We start from the raw sequence: 19,482 nt of genomic DNA, 5'->3' as shown, positions 1-19,482 counted from the left end.
TATCGCACTGACAAAAATCTGTCTCACACACACACACACACACACACACACACACACACACACACACACACACACACAGACTCACAAGGCGAAAACATTACTTGATGCACTATCACAGCTGATAATAATGGTCAGATTAAATGATAATGATAATATTCCAGTATTAGCCAGCACCACCTCCAAAATTTGCTATGTGTTCAGTCTGAACACATAGCAAATTGTGCATGGTATATGTAAAATGTGGCATGAGGTAATTGTTATTTTGTGCAGTATTGATATGACCTTGCATTAATGACCTGGACACTTCGTGCATAGTGCTGCAAACACTGAATGAAAGTCTGACTGTGTGATGTCCTCCAGAGAGACTGTCATGAATTATGAAGGAGACGTGCATTAGGATATTGATGTACAGCCATCATTTGGTAAGGGCGTGGGGCAGAATGCACAGCACACAAGTTATCAATAAGACGATCCGCCCTTGAGTGGGCATCATGGATCCCTCTGCTTCTTATTTAGTTTGGACTGTCAGCTCACAGATGGGCTGTAAATGGATTTTGGGAGTGGCCCACACAGTACAGAGCCTGGAGCCCAGACTTCTTTGGCTAGATGCACAGAGATAGACTTCATCAATGACTTAAGTATAACATAACATGCTCAGACTCTTTGACAGTTTTAAATACCAAAAATGTGCTCTTCCAGTACTTTTTCTTCCTACTTAGGGCCCCTCGTGCGCTAATTGGTCCGCATACACAGGCTATATAGTATACATACATATATATATATATATATATATATATATATGTATGTATACATATACAAAAATATAAACGCAACACTTTTGTTTTTGCTCCCATTTTTCATGAGCTGGACTCAAAGATCTAAAACTTTTTCTATATACACAAAAGAACCATTTCTGTCAAATATTGTTCACAAATCTGTCTAAATCTGTGTTAGTGAGCACTTCTCCTTTGCCGAGATAATCCATCCCACCTCACAGGTGTGGCAAATCAAGATGCTGATTAGACAGCATGAATATTGCACAGGTGTGCCTTAGGCTGGCCACAATAAAAGGCCACTCTGAAATGTGCAGTTTTGCTTTATTGGGGGGTAGTTGGGTCATTTATTGCAGTTCCGTGACCATGGAGAGCGAAGGTTCATTTCTCACTGGATTTGTCATCTATAAAGGTTAAAAAAGAAAATTAGCCGGGGTGCCCCTCACAAAAATGTGGGGAAATTTTGTGAGAGCCCTATATCCAAAATGGCTATCGCCAGCCAAGCTGGAAAGTATCTTTTTAATGGTTTGGCCCACAGTGCTGCATAATACATGGTTTCTGAGACTAATTGGGTCAAGAAATTCATAAATGATGTAGAATTATTGATTTGACCTATTTTTGACCTTTAAATGTCAATTTTTCAAAATCGTCATAGAGCCTTAATATTAGGCTCAAATGAAAGCTCTGCTCATACTGAGTTCAGTTAAGGACAGTAAATTACAAGTAGGCCACGCAGGAGTCATCTCAGAGGTCAAAAAGATCAAGGTTTGTGGTTTCCATTAGTTACCTTAACTTTGTTGATCAATTGGTCCCATCATTTCATTATGAACCGGAAAATAATTTAACCATTCTCAATAGCATAAAATATCTCTAAAGTTGTCTTCTGCCGTAATTCAACAAAGCATACCTCACTCCCAATCAGTCAACCCCACATCCAAGTGATGTGCGAACATGCGCTCTATCTAATGTTTACATTTCCACATGCTCATGTCACTGGAAAATTCCTTGCTGCATTGAGACACTTTGTTTGAGGTAAGTTCTTATATACTCAACATTATTCACTAGTCCAAAGAGAATTTTATAATTATGAATGTATGACAGCAAAGAGATTATGTTATGTGCAGAAGTTATCATTGATAATTTGTGTTAGCTAAGTTAGGTAATTTTATTGATAGCTAGCTAACATTGACATCAGCTGTCTCCCAGCTTATGTCAACTGACATAATCCAGCTGCTTAACACAGCAACATATCTAATTAGTTTTATCTAGCATTATCATCATAACCAGCAGTTCTGACTATGTTTGCAACACTGCTAGTTTCAGCTCCAATAGGCCTACCCTAGCTAGTCTGCTAAAAGAGACTGTAGTGAACGGATCTCATGCTCAGTAAAGATGACAGAATCAACATGTCTAAAGAACAAACTCTTTGCCTCTGAGAGCGACACATTCTGGAGATGCATTGCATCATCTGGCTTGAAATGTGTATGGTGGATGTGCTTCATCCAACAGACATGGTGGTACATGATGTCACTTGCAAAAGGATCTGACAGTGCTGATGTTGACTCAATGAGCCTTGTGAGATGGTCCCTCAACTGTTCATCTTCTATAAGGACTGTGTGGCGCTTGAAGGAGCGCCATGCTGACTGTGTGTTGATTCTGAACAGCTTGCTTCGCACTCTATTTGGGTGCCTCATGTCCTCACCTTGCATGCACCACACACACTTTGTCTTGTTGTGGAGAGGCCCAGCCACAGATGAACGCAGGTGCTTTGGTGATCGTGACCCTGGCTCTTTATCACACAGAGCTTTTTGAGCTGGCATTTCAGAACTCGAGCACTGAGTAATGTCGCTTTCTTTGTTTGTGCACCACCTGGCTTTTTCAAGTTTGTCTGTAGATGAGATTGAGATACAACATGACTGATGCATGTAATGATCGCCTGGCCCATCTTGCCACAAAGTGGTGGCATAAACATGACCAAATTTGTCAAGCCCTGACCAGTTTTTGGTTCAGTCAGAACTGCTGGTTATGATGATAATGCTAGATAAAACTAATTAGATATGTTGCTGTGTTAAGCAGCTGGATTATGTCATGTTAGCTAGCTATCAATAAAATTACCTAACTTAGCTAACACAAATTATCAATGATAACTTCTGCACATAACATAATCTCTTTGCTGTCATACATTCATAATTATAAAATTCTCTTTGGACTAGTGAATAATTTTGAGTATATAAGAACTTACCTCAAACAAAGTGTCTCAATGCAGCAAGGAATTTTCCAGTGACATGAGCATGTGGAAATGTAAACATTAGTGTGGGAACTAGTTGCAGCTTCTATGAAAAAAACGAAGCAGGACTTCTCGATGTCTTTTCGGGTTTTTACTGATGAAAAAGACTATCACAGTACAATAAAAACGACGACTAACAGAACGTAAAACAATCTCTGACTTCCAACGTTTTCCAACTGACTTTTTCTTCTTCTACAGTTCGAACTTTAACCTCCTCTCAACTGACATGTAAACAAACAGAACGCCCCCTTGTGGTCTAAATGTGTAACATCTCATACTGAACTCAACTGAAATCATGTATGGAAATAACTTTACTTTTACTCTGTATTTTAATATTATCTATCTGATATATTTAAGCTATCTGAATGTAAATCATGAAATAGAATCCATAAATAAATAATGATTTCTAAATAAATAATAATGAACAAAGGATACAACATCCTCCCCCCCATGAAGACAGTTCATGAAATTAAAGCCCTAGGGGGTACAGCAGTTGAACTGGTCTTCTTAATATTGTCCTCTCTGATGTGCGTACAGCACAAGATCTCACAAGTCCATCTCTTCCTGGAAAAAGTTCCTTGATGATCCCAGTCTTCCAAATCTGGCGCGGCACTCTCTCCTCTCCAATGAGCACCAGATCACCCTCCTTGAGAGGGGTAGAATGTGAGTTCTTACTGGTGTGGGCAGATCTCAGCTCCAGTAAGTACTCCCTTTTCCATCGAGTCCAGAAGTCGTTGAGAAGACGCTGGCGATATTTCCATCTCCGTGTTAGCTCCTCTCTGCTGGAGCGTGGGGTGTGACTGGCAGCATGGAAGGGCTTGGGTGGCAAGGAGCAGAGTCGCCTTCCTATCAGAAAGTGAGCTGGGGTGAGGGGCTGAGGCTCTTCAGGTTCATTATAAACAAAGGTGAGTGGTCGTGAGTTTATTGTTGCTTCTGATTCTGCTAATAGAGATGTCATCTCCTCAAAGCTCAGTGAAGCTCTCCACATCACTTTCCTTAAACATGTTTTAACTGATCTAACCAGTCTCTCCCAAAATCCCCCCCACCAGGCTGCTCGTTCTGCGATGTACTTCCATGTGATGCCCTTTTCAGTGAAATACCTTAAGAGCTCAGGCTCCTTGATGGCCGTCCAGAGTTCTCTGAGGTCTTGATCAGCTCGTTTGAAGGTCCGTGCATTATCTGAATACACAATCCTACAGAGGCCTCGTCTGGATATGAATCTCTTAAATGCCAGGAGGAACGTCTCTGTTGACATGTCGGACACCAGCTCCAGGTGGACTGCACGTGTCACAGCACAGGTGAACAGTGCTACATATGCCTTTTCCACCTTGTCTTTCTTAGTCTTGACGTATAGCGGGCCTGCAAAGTCCACTCCAACAGTCTCAAACGGAGGTGATTCTGTAATCCGATCTCTCAGCAGGGGCGCTGTTGACTGCTGCATTGCCTTTACTCTGAATCTTTTACAAGTAGTGCAGGCTGTAATGATTGTCTTTGTCAGTTGTTGGGCTCGTGGAATCCAATATGTGTCTCTTAGTTGCATTAAAGTGTCTCTCATACCTGAATGCATCACTTGGTCATGACAGCGCCTGATCAACATTTCTGAGAGTCTGTGGTCTGAAGGCAGGATGTATGGATGCCGCTCACTGAAGCTCATGTCTGAGTGTTGCAGTCTTCCTCCCAGACAGATCAAACCGTGCTTGTCTAGAAACGGCTTCAGGTCTCTAATTCTCGAGTCTCTGTGAATGTCTTTTCCTGCTCTTAATTCACTTTTCTCCCTCTGGAAACCTTGATTTTGCGCCTCCAGAATCCAGTATCTTTCAGCTTCAGCCAAGTCCTCGGCCGTCAGCTCTCCTTGCTTCCTTTCACTTGAGCGTAAGTTGTGTGTGAATCTTCTAATCCATGCTGTGACTCTGAGAACTGTTTTTAACTTACTGTAGTTTTCCTGCTTTAACAGTGGATCTGTTGATGTTGGTTCCATATTGTTGAGCTGGACTGTGACATGACTTGGCCTAAGCTCATTCTTTACCTCCTCTTCACAGAGCCTTTCATCAGGAAACCCTTGCTGCTCTGCTGAACTCAGGAACTGTGGCCCTGACCACCAAAGCTCCTCTTCCTTCAGCCTTGTGACTGTCTGGCCTCTTGTAGTGAGATCAGCTGGGTTGAGTTTCCAGCTACAATGGGACCAGGTTTCTGGTGTGGTCAGGGACTGAATCTCCATCACTCTGTTGGCAACAAACTGTTTCCATCTGTGTGGTGAGCTGGAAATCCAATGAATCACAATCATGGAGTCTGTCCACATTCGGATTTGGTTCGGCTGCATATTCAGTGCTTGAAGCAGATTGTTTCCCATTCTTGCAGCAATCAGAGCCCCCATTAGTTCAAGGCGTGGCAGTGTGAGTTTCTTAATAGGTGCAACTCTGGACTTGGACATGACCAGTCTAGTCATGGACTCTCCCTCAGCTGTCTGTCCTTGGAGATAAGCTGCTGCACCATATGCTTTCTCACTTGCGTCACTGAAAACATGAAGAACTTGAGCTTGACTGTTTTGCAGTGTCTCAGTTCCGTACCACCTGGGAATGACAATCTGATGGAGCTGAAGGAGCTCAATACACCACTGCTGCCACCTTTGTGAGAGATCATCTGGCAGCTCCTCGTCCCAGTTGATGCCTCTCTGCCACATGTCCTGGAAGAGACATTTCACTCTTACTGTGAATGGTGCCAGAAAGCCCATGGGGTCGAACAATTTGGCTGAAGAACGCAGGACACTCCTTTTTGTGTTCTCTTTGTCTTTAAAAATGTCCATAAGGTGCTTCACGTTAAAAACAAAGTCATCAGTCTCTGGCCTCCACACAAGGCCGAGCACCTTTAACACACAGCCGCTTGTCTCAGGATCCATGGCGAAGTCAAAGTCACTTTGCTGCCACTTGGCTTTCAGTTCAGGGGAATTTGTAGTCCACTTACAGATGTTCATGCTTGCGTCAGACATTATTTTCTTTGCACTTGCTGTCAATGTGTAAGCCTCATCAACACTGCTTGAGCTGGCAATAAAGTCATCAACATACAGAGAGTCTTTCAGGGTGTTAATGACCTGTGTGTGACTTGTTTGATATTTCTCTAGGTGATTTCTGATTGTGGCTGCCAGCAAAAATGGACTTGATGACACACCAAACACCACACGAGTCATTCTCAGCACACGCAGGTTTGTGTTCTCAGCATCAGGGCGACCAGTGAGCCACAGGAACCTCAACACATCTCTGTCCTCTTCTGCGATGGATATCTGTAGGAAAGCCTTTGTGATGTCTGCCATGAATGCAATGGGGTGCAACCTGAACCTGACAAGGATGTTGAGGAGGTCTGGGTTCAGGTTCGGTCCAGTGAGCAGACAGTCATTAAGAGATGGACAGCCATCCTCATGTGCAGAAGCATCAAAAACGACCCTCAGCTTGGTTGTTGCCTTGTCCTCTTTTATCACAGCATGGTGAGGTAAGTAGTATTGGATGTTGTTATTTTCTGCTCCAACTATGACTTTGGTCTCTGGGACGTCTTCACATATTCCTTGTTGAAGGTAGTCATCTATTACATCATTGTATCTCTTAAACAGTGTTACTCAGCTTTCAGTTTTCTTTTTAGTCCTTCAAATCTTCTCTTGGCAATTCTCAGGTTGTCTGGAAGCTCTGTTCTATCTTGATGCCATGGCAACTTAACTTCATATCGCCCTTTTCTGTAGCTGACTGACCTGCTGAAGTGCTCTTGAGCTTCAGTGTCCGCTGCCCGTTCTTCACCTTTGCAGGAGATGCCCAGAGACTCTATCTCCCAGAATGCGCGTAGCTGGTTTGAAACCTGCATGGTCTCCTCAGTGCAGCTCTTCATGCATGAAGTCTCACTCATGCTTAACATGGACACTGGGCCCTGTACTGTCCAGCCAAACATGGTCTCTATGGCAACTAAGGGGTCTGACAGTCTCTCAACTCTACCAGAAACCATTTTCCAGTAGACATCAGCACCTATCAATACGGACAGTTCCAGCTCCTGGTCAGTGCTGCCTGAGACATCTGCTGATGTCAGTCCTCTTCTTTCTAACTGTTGCTGGATTTGCTCTCCTGGAACCTGCATGATGGCAGAGCTAACTTGTGGTGTTTCAACAGCCTCAATCTCAAGGGTTTTCTCTTTGTCACAGATGTTTTGCAGAATTAATTTCACAACATTTCATTCCATTGTTACTGGGGTGTCACTGCCAAAGGTGTGGAGCTTTAAAGTCTCTTTTCTCACAACAGGTAATCCTAATGCCTTTGCCTGCTTCTCCAGGATGAAGCTCCGTTGACTTCCTCCATCCATCAGACAACGTACCTTCTTCTTCCCCTTTGTTCCCTCTGCCAATGCTGTTACTGTTTGCAGGAGAACTGTGTTCTGCTTGGCTGTGCTTGTCTTTACTGTGTGTGGGGCCACAGATGAAATGACAGCCTCAGTTGTTTCTTGAGCGCTGCACTGGGTTTCACTGGTTTCACCTTTGTCACACATCGTGGGGTGGTGTCTCCGTCCGCACACACTCCGTGACACTCCCTTGGTTTTGCAGAATTTAGCCATGTGTCGCTGTCCTAAGCATATGAAACACCGTCCCATTCTCTTCAGCTTTTCCTTTCGCAGGTTAAGTGTGTTGTCTGTACACAGTTCAGATTTATGACTTGTGCTGTCACAGAATATACATCCTGGAGGGGACTGTGAGCTGCTGGTGTAGAGCATGGCAGATGATGGCAGACTTGGCTTCCTGAACTTTCCGCTCGCTGAATCAGGCTTGTATCTGTGCTGGTTGGGGGACTGTGACTCCTTGCTGTGGCTTCCTGCTTTGTTCAGGTGCATGGCACGCTCTCTGCTTTCAACCTCCTGCTGTATAAAGGCAATGAGCTCTGGAACTTTCAGTTCATGGTCTGAACCTATTTTACGTGTCTAAGCAAGAGCAAGGTCATCTGGGATCATCTGCAGTAATATGGGGCATAGCAATCCTCCATATGTGTCTGACACTACACCCATTGCTTCCAAGCCTCTAACCTGAACCTCGCACTCATCGTAAAGTCTTCTGAGAGCAACAATGTCTGAAGATCTTTTAACTGGTGTCAAGCTCAACAGTTTAGACATGTGTGCACTCACAATCAGGTCCTTTCTTCCAAATCTCTCCTTGAGCATGTCTATGGCAGCGTCATAATTGCTCTCCGTTATCTTTAACCCCGCGATGGCTCTAGCTGCTGGACCCACCAAATAGGACTTCAGGTAAGTAAGCTTTTCAGTTTTGCTTAGCCCAATATTGTCATGGATAGCAGTCTGAAACTGGTCCCAGAATTCTTGCCACATCGATATTTCTCCATCATATTTGTTTATGTACAACTTGGGCAACTTTACCGATGGTCTGCTGGTCATTCTGCTCGAGTGGGCGCTCACATTGCTCAGCCGCGGCGATATGTGTTCGCCCGCAGCGGCTCCTTCTCTTTCAATCAGTCTCGTGGCTCGAGCCTTCCAGAGGATAAGGTTGTCCTGGTAATCCACAGTCTTGACGATGTCCGCCTCCAGCTCGTCCATCGGTATCTCCTCTTCGATCTCCTTTTCCAGCTCCAGGAGATTCGCTTCCTTCACCGATAACATGTACAGCAGCTCTCGTACGCGGTCACAACTCACATCGTCCTTGGATGTCTCCTCTTCGATAACCCGCAGCAATTTCGTCGTGGAGGCTCTTACAACTCCTCGCCTTTGTTTCAGTCTCTGTAGCCACTCCGTCATTGTCCCGATTCCTGCCGTTGGTCGGTTAGTTGCAGCTATCGGCTAACGGTTCCCGTCTTCACTCGTTAGTCTCCCGTTTCCCGGGTTTCGGCACCAAAAAATGTGGGAACTAGTTGCAGCTTCTATGAAAAAAACGAAGCAGGACTTCTCGATGTCGTTTCGGGTTTTACTGATGAAAAAGACTATCACAGTACAATAAAAACGACGACTAACAGAACGTAAAACAATCTCTGACTTCCAACGTTTTCCAACTGACTTTTTCTTCTTCTACGGTTCGAACTTTAACCTCCTCTCAACTGACATGTAAACAAACAGAACGCCCCCTTGTGGTCTAAATGTGTAACATCTCATACTGAACTCAACTGAAATCATGTATGGAAATAACTTTACTTTTACTCTGTATTTTAATATTATCTATCTGATATATTTAAGCTATCTGAATGTAAATCATGAAATAGAATCCATAAATAAATAATGATTTCTAAATAAATAATAATGAACAAAGGATACAACATCTAGAGAGAGCGCATGTTCGCACATCACTTGGATGTGGGGTTGACTGATTGGGAGTGAGGTATGCTTTGTTGAATTACGGCAGAAGACAACTTTAGAGATATTTTATGCTATTGAGAATGGTTAAATTATTTTCCGGTTCATAATGAAATGATGGGACCAATTGATCAACAAAGTTAAGGTAACTAATGGAAACCACAAACCTTGATCTTTTTGATCTCTGAGATAACTTCTGCGTGGCCTACTTGTAATTTACTGTCCTTAACTAAACTCAGTATGAGCAGAGCTTTCATTTGAGCCTAATATTAAGGCTCTATGACGATTTTGAAAAATTGACATTTAAAGAGCCAAAAATTGGCAGCCATCTTGAATTTAAAGGTAAAAAATAGGTCAAATCAATAATTCTACATCATTTATGAATTTCCTGACCCAGTTAGTCTCAGAAACCATGTATTATGCAGCACTGTGGGCCAAACCATTAAAAAGATAATTTCCAGCTTGGCTGACGATAGCCATTTTGGATATAGGGCTCTCACAAAATTTCCCCACATTTTTGTGAGGGGCACCCCGGCTAATTTTTTAACCTTTATAGATGACAAATCCAGTGAGAAACGAACCTTCGCTCTCCATGGTCACGGAACTGCAATAAATGACCCAACTAGGGGTCTGGGGGGTCAGAAAACCAGTCAGTATCTGGTGTGACCACCATTTGCCCACCAGAGCTGTTGCCCTTGACTTGAATGTTAATTTCTCTACTATAAGCCGTCTCCAAAGGTGTTTCAGACAATTTGGCAGTACATCCAACCGGTCTCACAACCGCAGACCACGTGTAACCACACCAGCCCAGGACCTCCACATCCAGCATGTTCACCTCCAAGATCGTCTGAGACCAGCCACCCGGACAGCTGCTCCAACAATCGGTTTGCATAACCAAAGAATTTCTGCACGAACTGTCAGAAACCGTCTCAGGGAAGCTCATCTGCATGCTCGTCGTCCTCATCGGGGTCTCAACCTGACTGCAGTTCGGCGTCGTAACCGACTTGAGTGGGCAAATGCTCACATTCGATGGCGTCTGGCACGTTGGAGAGGTGTTCTCTTCACGGATGAATCCCGGCGTCGTGTGGGTGAGCGGTTTGCTGATGTCAACGTTGTGGATCGAGTGGCCCATGGTGGCGGTGGGATTATGGTATGGGCAGGCATATGTTATGGACAATGAACACAGGTGCATTTTATTGATGGCATTGTGAATGCACAGAGATACAGTGACGAGATCCTGAGGCCCATTGTTGTGCCATTCATCCACGACCATCACCTCATGTTGCAGCATGATAATGCACGGCCCCATGTTGCAAGAATCTGTACACAATTCCTGGAAGCTGAAAACATCCCAGTTCTTGCATGGCCAGCATACTCACCGGACATGTCACCCATTGAGCATGTTTGGGATGCTCTGGATCGGCGTATACGACAGCGTGTTCCAGTTCCTGCCAATATCCAGCAACTTCGCACAGCCATTGAAGGGGAGTGGACCAACATTCCACAGGCCACAATCAACAACCTGATCAACTCTATGCGGCAAATTGTGGTCACACCAGATACTGACTGGTTTTCTGCCCCCCCCAGACCCCCCCAATAAAGCAAAACTGCACATTTCAGAGTGGCCTTTTATTGTGGCCAGCCTAAGGCACACCTGTGCAATATTCATGCTGCATCTTGATATGCCACACCTGTGAGGTGGGATGGATTATCTCGGCAAAGGAGAAGTGCTCACTAACACAGATTTAGACAGATTTGTGAACAATATTTGACAGAAATGGTTCTTTTGTGTATATAGAAAATGTTTTAGATCCTTGAAAAATGGGAGCAAAAACAAAAGTGTTGCGTTTATATTTTTGTTCAGTGTATATATATTCCAACACAGGCATGGAGAGACAGGCGTGTAGAGGACACAAGGAAAACTTGAAAAGCATAATATGGCCTTTTTAACTGGAATACTGCATCTGAACATCTACTAAATAGATTGGCACAAAATTTGATATTCAGATATTCATGATATCCAGATGATGTATCCTCATAATGCTGGTGATCGTCTGAGATTTATTCAAGCACCATCATCAGGTCAAATTTGATTTTGTCCAGTTCTTTCATTTACGACCAAGTACCTGCAATTAACTAATGACCCATCAGCCCCAGCTTTGTGTTTTAGTACTTAAGTATTTCGTATTTTAACATTCTCATTGTGATCAGGTTAGCATGCTGACATTAGCATTCAGTCTTGCAGATCTTGTAGTGTGGCTGAAGATTAACATTTCTGACATTATCTCAAGTCAAGTCAGTTTTATTTTTAAAGCCCAGTAACACTAATAATAAATTTGCCTCAAGGGGCTTTACAGTCTACACAGCATACATCACCCTCTATCCTTAGTCCCTCGATTCAGATAAGGAAAAACTTACCAGAAATTCCTGGAATGGGCAAAAATGATTCTGTGAAACACTCGGTGAATGAATGAATTTCTCTTTTTCTCTCTTTCTAACTGTGATGGTTAGTAATGATGAAGTAAGACACAGCTTGTTTCCTCAGGACCCTCAGTGCATTTCACTAAGAAGTTTGATGATTAAGGAGAAAGATGAGCTAGTGGCAGGCATTGTGCAAACAATTTCTGCACATCCAGTCTTTCTCTGTGTGTCTGCTGGGACACACATGTTCCATGTGGGAGCCATCAGTCCTGTCCTGTTAGTGGACTGCGGGCAGGGAAGGAGTTGGAGCACCAGTGTGTAAACCCCACCAGGCTTGGCCTTGATTAGATCCCCATTATTATCTGACGGCTGGAGCAAGTAATCGGAGAGGGAAAGAACTACACACAACTTTCTCACACAAAGCAGTGTTTGATGTCAGAAACATCATTTTTGAGTTAACCACATGATTGCACACTGCGCAAACTGCATGACAAAGCACTATGTTTGTCTTTGTGTGTGTGTCTCTGCAGCCTCAATCATTAACTGGAGAAGGTTTTCAACCCCTGGTGAGTGCCAGGTGTCATTGAACATTAGGAAACAGGTTGGTAAGGGTGGGCTTAATAAAGGATTTTCACTGATCTTTTAATGCAGCAAGGGTGAGGATGTTTTTTTTTTGTTGTTGTTGTTATTGTTGAAGCTGAGTTACATGCATATTCATATACATAAGTGACTCAAAACTCCTTTCTGTAGCTTCAAATTTTAGAAAATGAAAAACATGATGTTTCAGCTCCACAAAGGATCTTTGGGATAGTGACATACATTACTACAGTCCACTGTGTTATTATTGATACTGCCACCAGATAGCACCAAAGTACTAAACAGTGGTTTTATTTTTTATTTTTTTATGGATCAATGGATAAAATGACTTTGTATAATGTTAAAGGAATCACTCATGAAGACAAACCCACACAATATGATTACCAGACATTGATGCTGAGCTTTTTTACGTCTTTTAGCAAGTCGTTTTGGTTTTCCCGGCGTGCAATTCTGCTCTCATCAACCTTGTTTACTGCAGGAGCAGGCAGATTCAGTTTTCAGTAAGACTCTGATAAAGCCACTGTACATGTACATTTACTGCCTAACACCAAACAGCTGTCAGACAAATCAAGACAGTACCTGATGAGCATAGTGGAGAATTTAGCAGCTAAAGAGTTGGTGGAGACCAACATAGAGCTTAAAGGAGAGTGAATATTGAATTTACATTCATCAGGCCAGCAACACAACACCAAATGTTGTTCTGTGTCTTACCTTGCGTGGCTGCTGGATTCACGAGATCACATCCATCCTGCCAGGGTTCAAGCTATGTGCCTGTGGCTGAACATGTCTTGGTTGAACCAATCAGCATTCTATGAGCCACTCCTAGCTGCTGTGGGCGTGGTTTAGGTATGATAACCAGGGAGAGAAGCCATTGTTGTTCATTTGAAAACAACACTTATGGCTTCTCAAGGGGTTAGCGTAGCTGCTATAGCATCAGTTATGTCAAAGCTGAAGCATATATTTAATTGAAAGAAGAGAAAGAACGGCACCGAAGGATGTTCTGGCTCCGTTGTTGGTAGCACTCCTCTACTATTGATCTGATTGGTTGGAGTTAGCCCATGGTGGTATACAGATGGTTCCTTCAATCACCTGCCAAGTAGTTTTTGAAAATGCAAACGGTTTATAGCAGTGCTTTCTCAGATGATTCTGTGTAACAACCCATCTGGCGGCATCAGACGCCTGTACTATGAAGCCAGTTTAACATACTCAGGATATGTTTCTGTTATCTGGCTTCACTCACTCTTACAATCACAATCATGCCAAGCGGTCACATTCAGGTGGTTATCAGCTTGGTTATAAGTCTGCCCAGGTTTTCCACATCTAACCATAAGCTCATTCACATAGAAGGGGGGATGTTTGCAGCATATAACCAGTCACACACATAGGAGTCTACTGGCAGCAGATTGGTATATTTCATTAACTAAGAGCAAAATATAATATTATACAAATAGGAGGAAATTAAACACATAATCCAGGCTAAAAGCAACACAGTTTTAGATGTCAAATGCAGGAAGGTCAGCTGGCAAAATATCATAAACGTGTAAATTAATGGGCTCATAATAATACAGGCCAATCATTGGGGCATCAGTAGATTTACAATGTACAATTACATTTGTGTAGTCTGTTAAATTAATGTATTGCTTAGATATATTCTTACGGTGTGTGTGTGACAATTTCAGTCTTATTATTTCAGCTGCATCCTCAGTAATGTCACATGGGCTTAGGAGCAAATAAAAAACAAATAGGCTATAAAAACATAATTTAAAGTGGTACTTTCATACCTTATAACAAGTACAAGGCTTTCTCTGTTGTAAGATGATATCAGTCTAAGAAAGAACAATGAAATGTCTTTGACATTGCTTGGAGTACATTTCTCACGATCTGCGTACCTAGGTCCACGGGACCTTCTATGAACCGTAATGTTATTTTCCAGAAAACTGATTAGTCAGAATGCGGTGCTTTATTACGCGTTGATCTGTTATCTCAGACTTTGACAGCTCTAGAGCAGGTTAGGTGTGCAGCATGAGTTACCATGGTGATGTACCCCAATAAGAAGTGAACCACTGTTGTAGTGCTGAAACCCCAGAGTAAACCCTGAAGTTACCTTGCTAGCCACAAAAACCTGCTTTGTAGTACAGACTTCTGCTGGATGTGTAAATAGGCACATCACTCTTACAAAATACCCTCATAAGGTGACAATATGTATGACAATTGTGCTCTAGCTTGTTGTGCTGCTCAAATCAACTACTCAAGCTTTGAAACAACAAATGGACACTATTACTACATGGTCCCAAAGTAGGGTATTTTCCAATAAGTGTTGCTTTAATGAATATATTCTAATCATTACATGCTCATGCCAGGTCTTCAGGCATAAGCCTGGGGAAATTTAACAACTTCATATGTCGTGAGAAAAAGTTAGTTAGTCATCATAAAAAAATAAAAAATAAATAAAAAAAACTTTATTGACCTTCAGGAACTTGTTAAAGAGGAATTACAACTCTACACATGCAGAATAATAAGCATAACAAAGTAATCATGTTATTAAGTTGGACAGCTGAGCTGTTTGTCGCTGTTCTTATTTTCCATGGCTGACTTATCTCCAAGGATCTCTGTCTTTCTCTATCTCTCATCACATCACACAATAACGGCTCCAGAAGGAGACTGACTGAGAGACTTTGTCTCTAAAAGCTTCACTACATCAGGTCAGTCTTCATGTTGAGATGTCTCCAGCACTAATTTTCATTTTAATCTCTCATAAATGATCATATCATGGTTACGACTGATTCATCTAGTCTTTTAGATGATCATTGGAAGTTGAACGGTTTGTCTGGTCTCATAACAGTGTAATGCTAAAGTATACAGTCATATTTGACGACCTGCATGAGACTCAAAAATCAACTATCCTTTTCAGAATGGCTCGAAAAGTCTACAAGATAGATGGTGCTTCAATTGCCCACCTTAATGCACTCACGCTGGCTTGTCTCGTCTTTCTGTTTCTCTCTCCCAGTATGAGTCTGCTCTGTTGACTTTCTTTGTCAGCATTATGTTTTGTAAAGTTGCCCAAAAAAACATACCTTGTATTTTTGATTTTTCCACCCCCTAAACCACTTTCAGAGCAGCAGGTGAGCTGTGTGGAGGACACTTGTCATTAATTGTGTAACCTATCAAAGCCAACGTCGTACTGAATGACTTTGCAACAACCAGGTGCACTTATAAACTTGTGTGAAACAACGGCATAAGTAGGCCTATAATATTCCAGAGAGGTCATACACAGTCAGTGTGTTTACAGGAGGGGTGTAATACCAGCAACTCTCTCTCTCTGCAGAGCATGTACAAATGTCAGTAGATGGGAGGGGTAGAGCACGGGCAGATTGTCCACTAGTTAATCGATCACTACACTTCATTGCATGGTAAAGCTGAATTGTCAAACAATTACCTCACTATTACCATATTATTACCGATCTGTAATGTAAAAACCCACCTTAAACTGCACTATAGAGGGCAGTAGAGCAGTACGTAGATACCAGAGTATTTTTTTTAATATTATTTAGTTTGGTTTAATATTTCCCTCTAAAAGTCAGAATGGCTATTGGGACGTACACACTGCGAGCCATGGAAACTCCGAGACTACGTTCACAAAAGTCCTTTGTTTAATTCTCTTCAGTGTGTTCGTTTAGTACCATACACTCAGCCAGCATTGGGATTTATCTATGATTGCAGCTGAGGGAGAGTACACAACCAGCTCAGTGGTGTTTGATGGTGAGCTTAGTCAGGCCAGCAGTTTGTCACAGGGGTTAAAGACGTGGGCAACATCAAACTCTCATCATCAGGGCCTTATGTGAAGCAGCTGTCTGAGGAGACGCAGCTATAGTCAGAGTCATCCAAGTCAGAGGCAGGGGAGGAAAAAAGGAGTCTGAGTGAAATGAATGATGCTGATTCAACACTGGGCGACTTTATGAAAACATTTGTTTTGCATTAGGCTTCTCTTTCTGCGTGCCAGCGGTGACTAGCGACCCAGATCTTTAGCAGAACACACCAATTGAATGCTTATACTGATGTCAACCACATAGGGGTGATGGCAGAGGCCAGCTGGGTTCATCTCAGTGCAGCACAGATCAGATCATGAATAATGACACTATTTCTAGTAGTTCTACTTCAGACAGGAGAATGTCTCTGTAGAGCACATCCCTGTATTCCATCACTGCGAATGGTAGTTTTGCTTTAAATCTTTAAATTGAATTGTGGCATTCAAAGATAAAAAATGATGTTTATCTTTGGGGCATGTTTAGCCTGGTTGCATAAAACTTTGAAATTGTTTTGCTGTCTCACTTATATTCAGACTCAGACATTTCTATTTATTTTATAAGTATGATAAAAACCAATGGAAAAACCAACAATCAGATCAGTGTAAATTTAATATTTTTTCCATCTTAATCAGATATGTTCAGCCTAGCTTAGCATAAAGACTGTAGCAGGGGTAAACTGCTACTCTACATTATACATTCAGGTTTCAACAAACTATTATTTATATATTGTATCTCACACCTGCAGACATAGTTTAATATATTTTGAGCTTGAAAGTCTACTGATGACCTTGAAAAGAGCAGTAATCAAAACAGTCTCAACCCCATGTCCACTCATTGGACAGTTGTCGGCCCTGTCACAGGGACTTCATCAACAGAGTACTGATTGTGATACTCAGTTGTTGGTAACTGGAGATATTCAAGCTTTCTGTCATTCTGATCACTTTGTTGGCTTAAAGTTGAGCTTGACAGTACATTCTTACATACATTTGGCTCATTTCTGCTACAGGATTTTAACAACCTGGAACCTGTATTTTCCCATGAACTAAAACTAAAAGTTAAACGTGGAAGTGGTGCACTGATGTCACCAGCAGTTGACAGAAGATGTTACCGGGGTGAGGATGTGTCTGTGTGTGTATAGATGTGCATACTGGTTCGTATTATAAGGTTAAGCAAGTGATATTGATATCATGTCTGTAGATGTGGTCCTGGTGATTTGATTTCATTGACCAGTCTTCAGATAAGAGAAGATACACATTGCCAAAAGTGTTTGTAAAGTTCTATAAACACTCTGGGGGGCTGTGGCTCTGGAGGTAGAGTGGGTCGCCCACCAAACGCAGGGTAGGTGGTTCACGTCCTGTCTCTGGCTGCATGTCTTAAGTGTACTTTGGCAAGGTACTGAACCCCAAATTGCTCCTGATGGCTGTTCCATCAGTTTGGATGTTTTGAATCAGAATACCGCATATTTAAACAACCTTAATTTCAGTACTAATTTAAGTACGTCCTGTGTTATTTAAAACCAGCTGTTACATTTTCCTTACAACAACAGCAGGTCTGTTTAAAAATATATATATATTGTTTCTCTCTCTCGCCTTCAAGTCTAAGATGATTTTGGTTTCCATTGACCGTTCCTCATTTTGCTCTCAACAAATTATACAATGTACATCAGTAAAGATTTTCAATTTGAATAATTCATTCATCAAGATCTGATGTATGATTTAAGTGTTCCCTTAATTTTTTTTAACGGTGTATTTGTAATGAGGTGATGAATTGATTTTCATGTGAACTAATATTGAATTATAGCACCATTGCTACATAGTGTGTGTGTGTGTGTGTGTGCGTGTGTGTGTGTGTGTGTGTGTGTTGTAGTTTTCTGATGCTCCTGACTCATCCGTCTCTTCCTCAGTTGTCCTTGACACAGTTTCCAGTCCCAGCCGAGCCCTGCTGGGATCCCACAGACATGAAACGTTCTCCACCTCATCAGTCCTCCACTCTCCCCTCGGAAATGTATTGACCACCTCCTCCCTCACGTCCCCTCTTACTCTGTCCTTTTTTCTCTTTCAGTACTCTATTCTTCACTGTCCCTCTCACTCTGTCTCAAACTCCTTTCCACTGTTTCTCTCATTCTGGCCAACGTAGATTTGAGAATCAGGTCTTTGAAACTCACATTTACCAGTCTATTTGAGCAAAAATTTAGCTAGGAAGAAAGAGGTGGAGAGAGGAAAGGAAAAGAAAAGAAAAGGGATTCCGCTTCATTTAAAACCTTTACAGCCACTCAACATCATTTCTTCACCTACAGAGTTCCAACTCTCCGTACTTCCTCCCATATGATTCCCATAGTTTGTCATAATGTTTACAGTATGTCTGTCTTTTAAATGGTGTGTGACATGAAAAACTCTGACAACCTTTAGGTTTCGCAATATCATGATAAAAATTAAAAATTCCATTGTGAGACTGTGATTACATCTACCAACATATCACATGGTTATTTTGCTCATAAAGTTTATGAATCTAACAAAGGATATCAATATAAATGCTTTCTACTATCTCTCGTTTTCATTGTATTGTTCTGTTTGAGGGGCAGCTGTAGCTCAGTGGGGGTGGCTGTAGCTCAGTGGGTAGAGCAGGTGACTAGTGATCAGAAGGTCGCTGGTCCGAATCCTGGCTCCCCTGGGCGGAACTGAGCCACATGTCGAAGTATGAGCAAGATACTGAACCCCAAAAATTGCTCCTGATGTGCAGGAGCGGTCTCTGCCACAGAAAGGGCCCTGTGATGAGCTGGCGACTCGTCCAGGGGTGCCCATAGAGAAACTGGGATTGGCTCCAGTAACCACCACAACCCCCCTTCCGCGAATCTCACGGAAAAAGCGGTAGATAATGAGATGAGAGATGTTCTGTTTGAACAGCAGAGGGAGCAATCAAGAGGACAGCCTCCTGTTATTATGGGTCCCAGTTCTAATAAGACCTGCCCAACTCCGTCTCTGATTGGTTGGCTTCGTTGTTTGCGTTGCCTATGCTTCACTCACACAGTAGCTCAGGTAATGGTCAGCGGTGTTTGAGCTGTATAACATTCCGACCTTTTCACAACACACTTCACACATCTTCAGCCTCTCTCCTGGTCTTCTGCTGCTCCTGTCGGCGTCACTCCGGAGCTGCTCTTCGCCTCAAAAATGTCTCTAGGCTCGTAACGAGCTCAGGACACTGCAGCTACGACAGCCATACATCAGTATGTTTCCCGACAGGGAAAATACGGCTCACAGTCCACTGCATAATGTGTCAGTTA

The 19,482-nt window shown here is 42.5% G+C and overlaps 1 protein-coding gene across 1 annotated transcript in view; it reads left to right on the top strand.

Moving 5' to 3' along the window:
• The window catches only part of efl1 (elongation factor like GTPase 1), a 112,474-nt gene extending 94,070 nt beyond the window's left edge, over window positions 1-18,404 (top strand). The window contains exon 16 of the mRNA XM_073464347.1: window positions 18,106-18,404. Coding sequence (XP_073320448.1) covers window positions 18,106-18,338 — 233 coding nt within the window. The 3' untranslated portion in view covers window positions 18,339-18,404. The remainder of the gene's footprint in view (window positions 1-18,105) is intronic.
• The last annotated feature ends 1,078 nt before the right edge of the window (window positions 18,405-19,482 follow it).

The sequence above is a fragment of the Pagrus major genome, chromosome 4, assembly GCF_040436345.1.
Source record: "Pagrus major chromosome 4, Pma_NU_1.0".
Lineage (NCBI taxonomy): Eukaryota > Metazoa > Chordata > Actinopteri > Spariformes > Sparidae > Pagrus > Pagrus major.
This window is presented reverse-complemented; position numbering and strand designations above follow the sequence as displayed.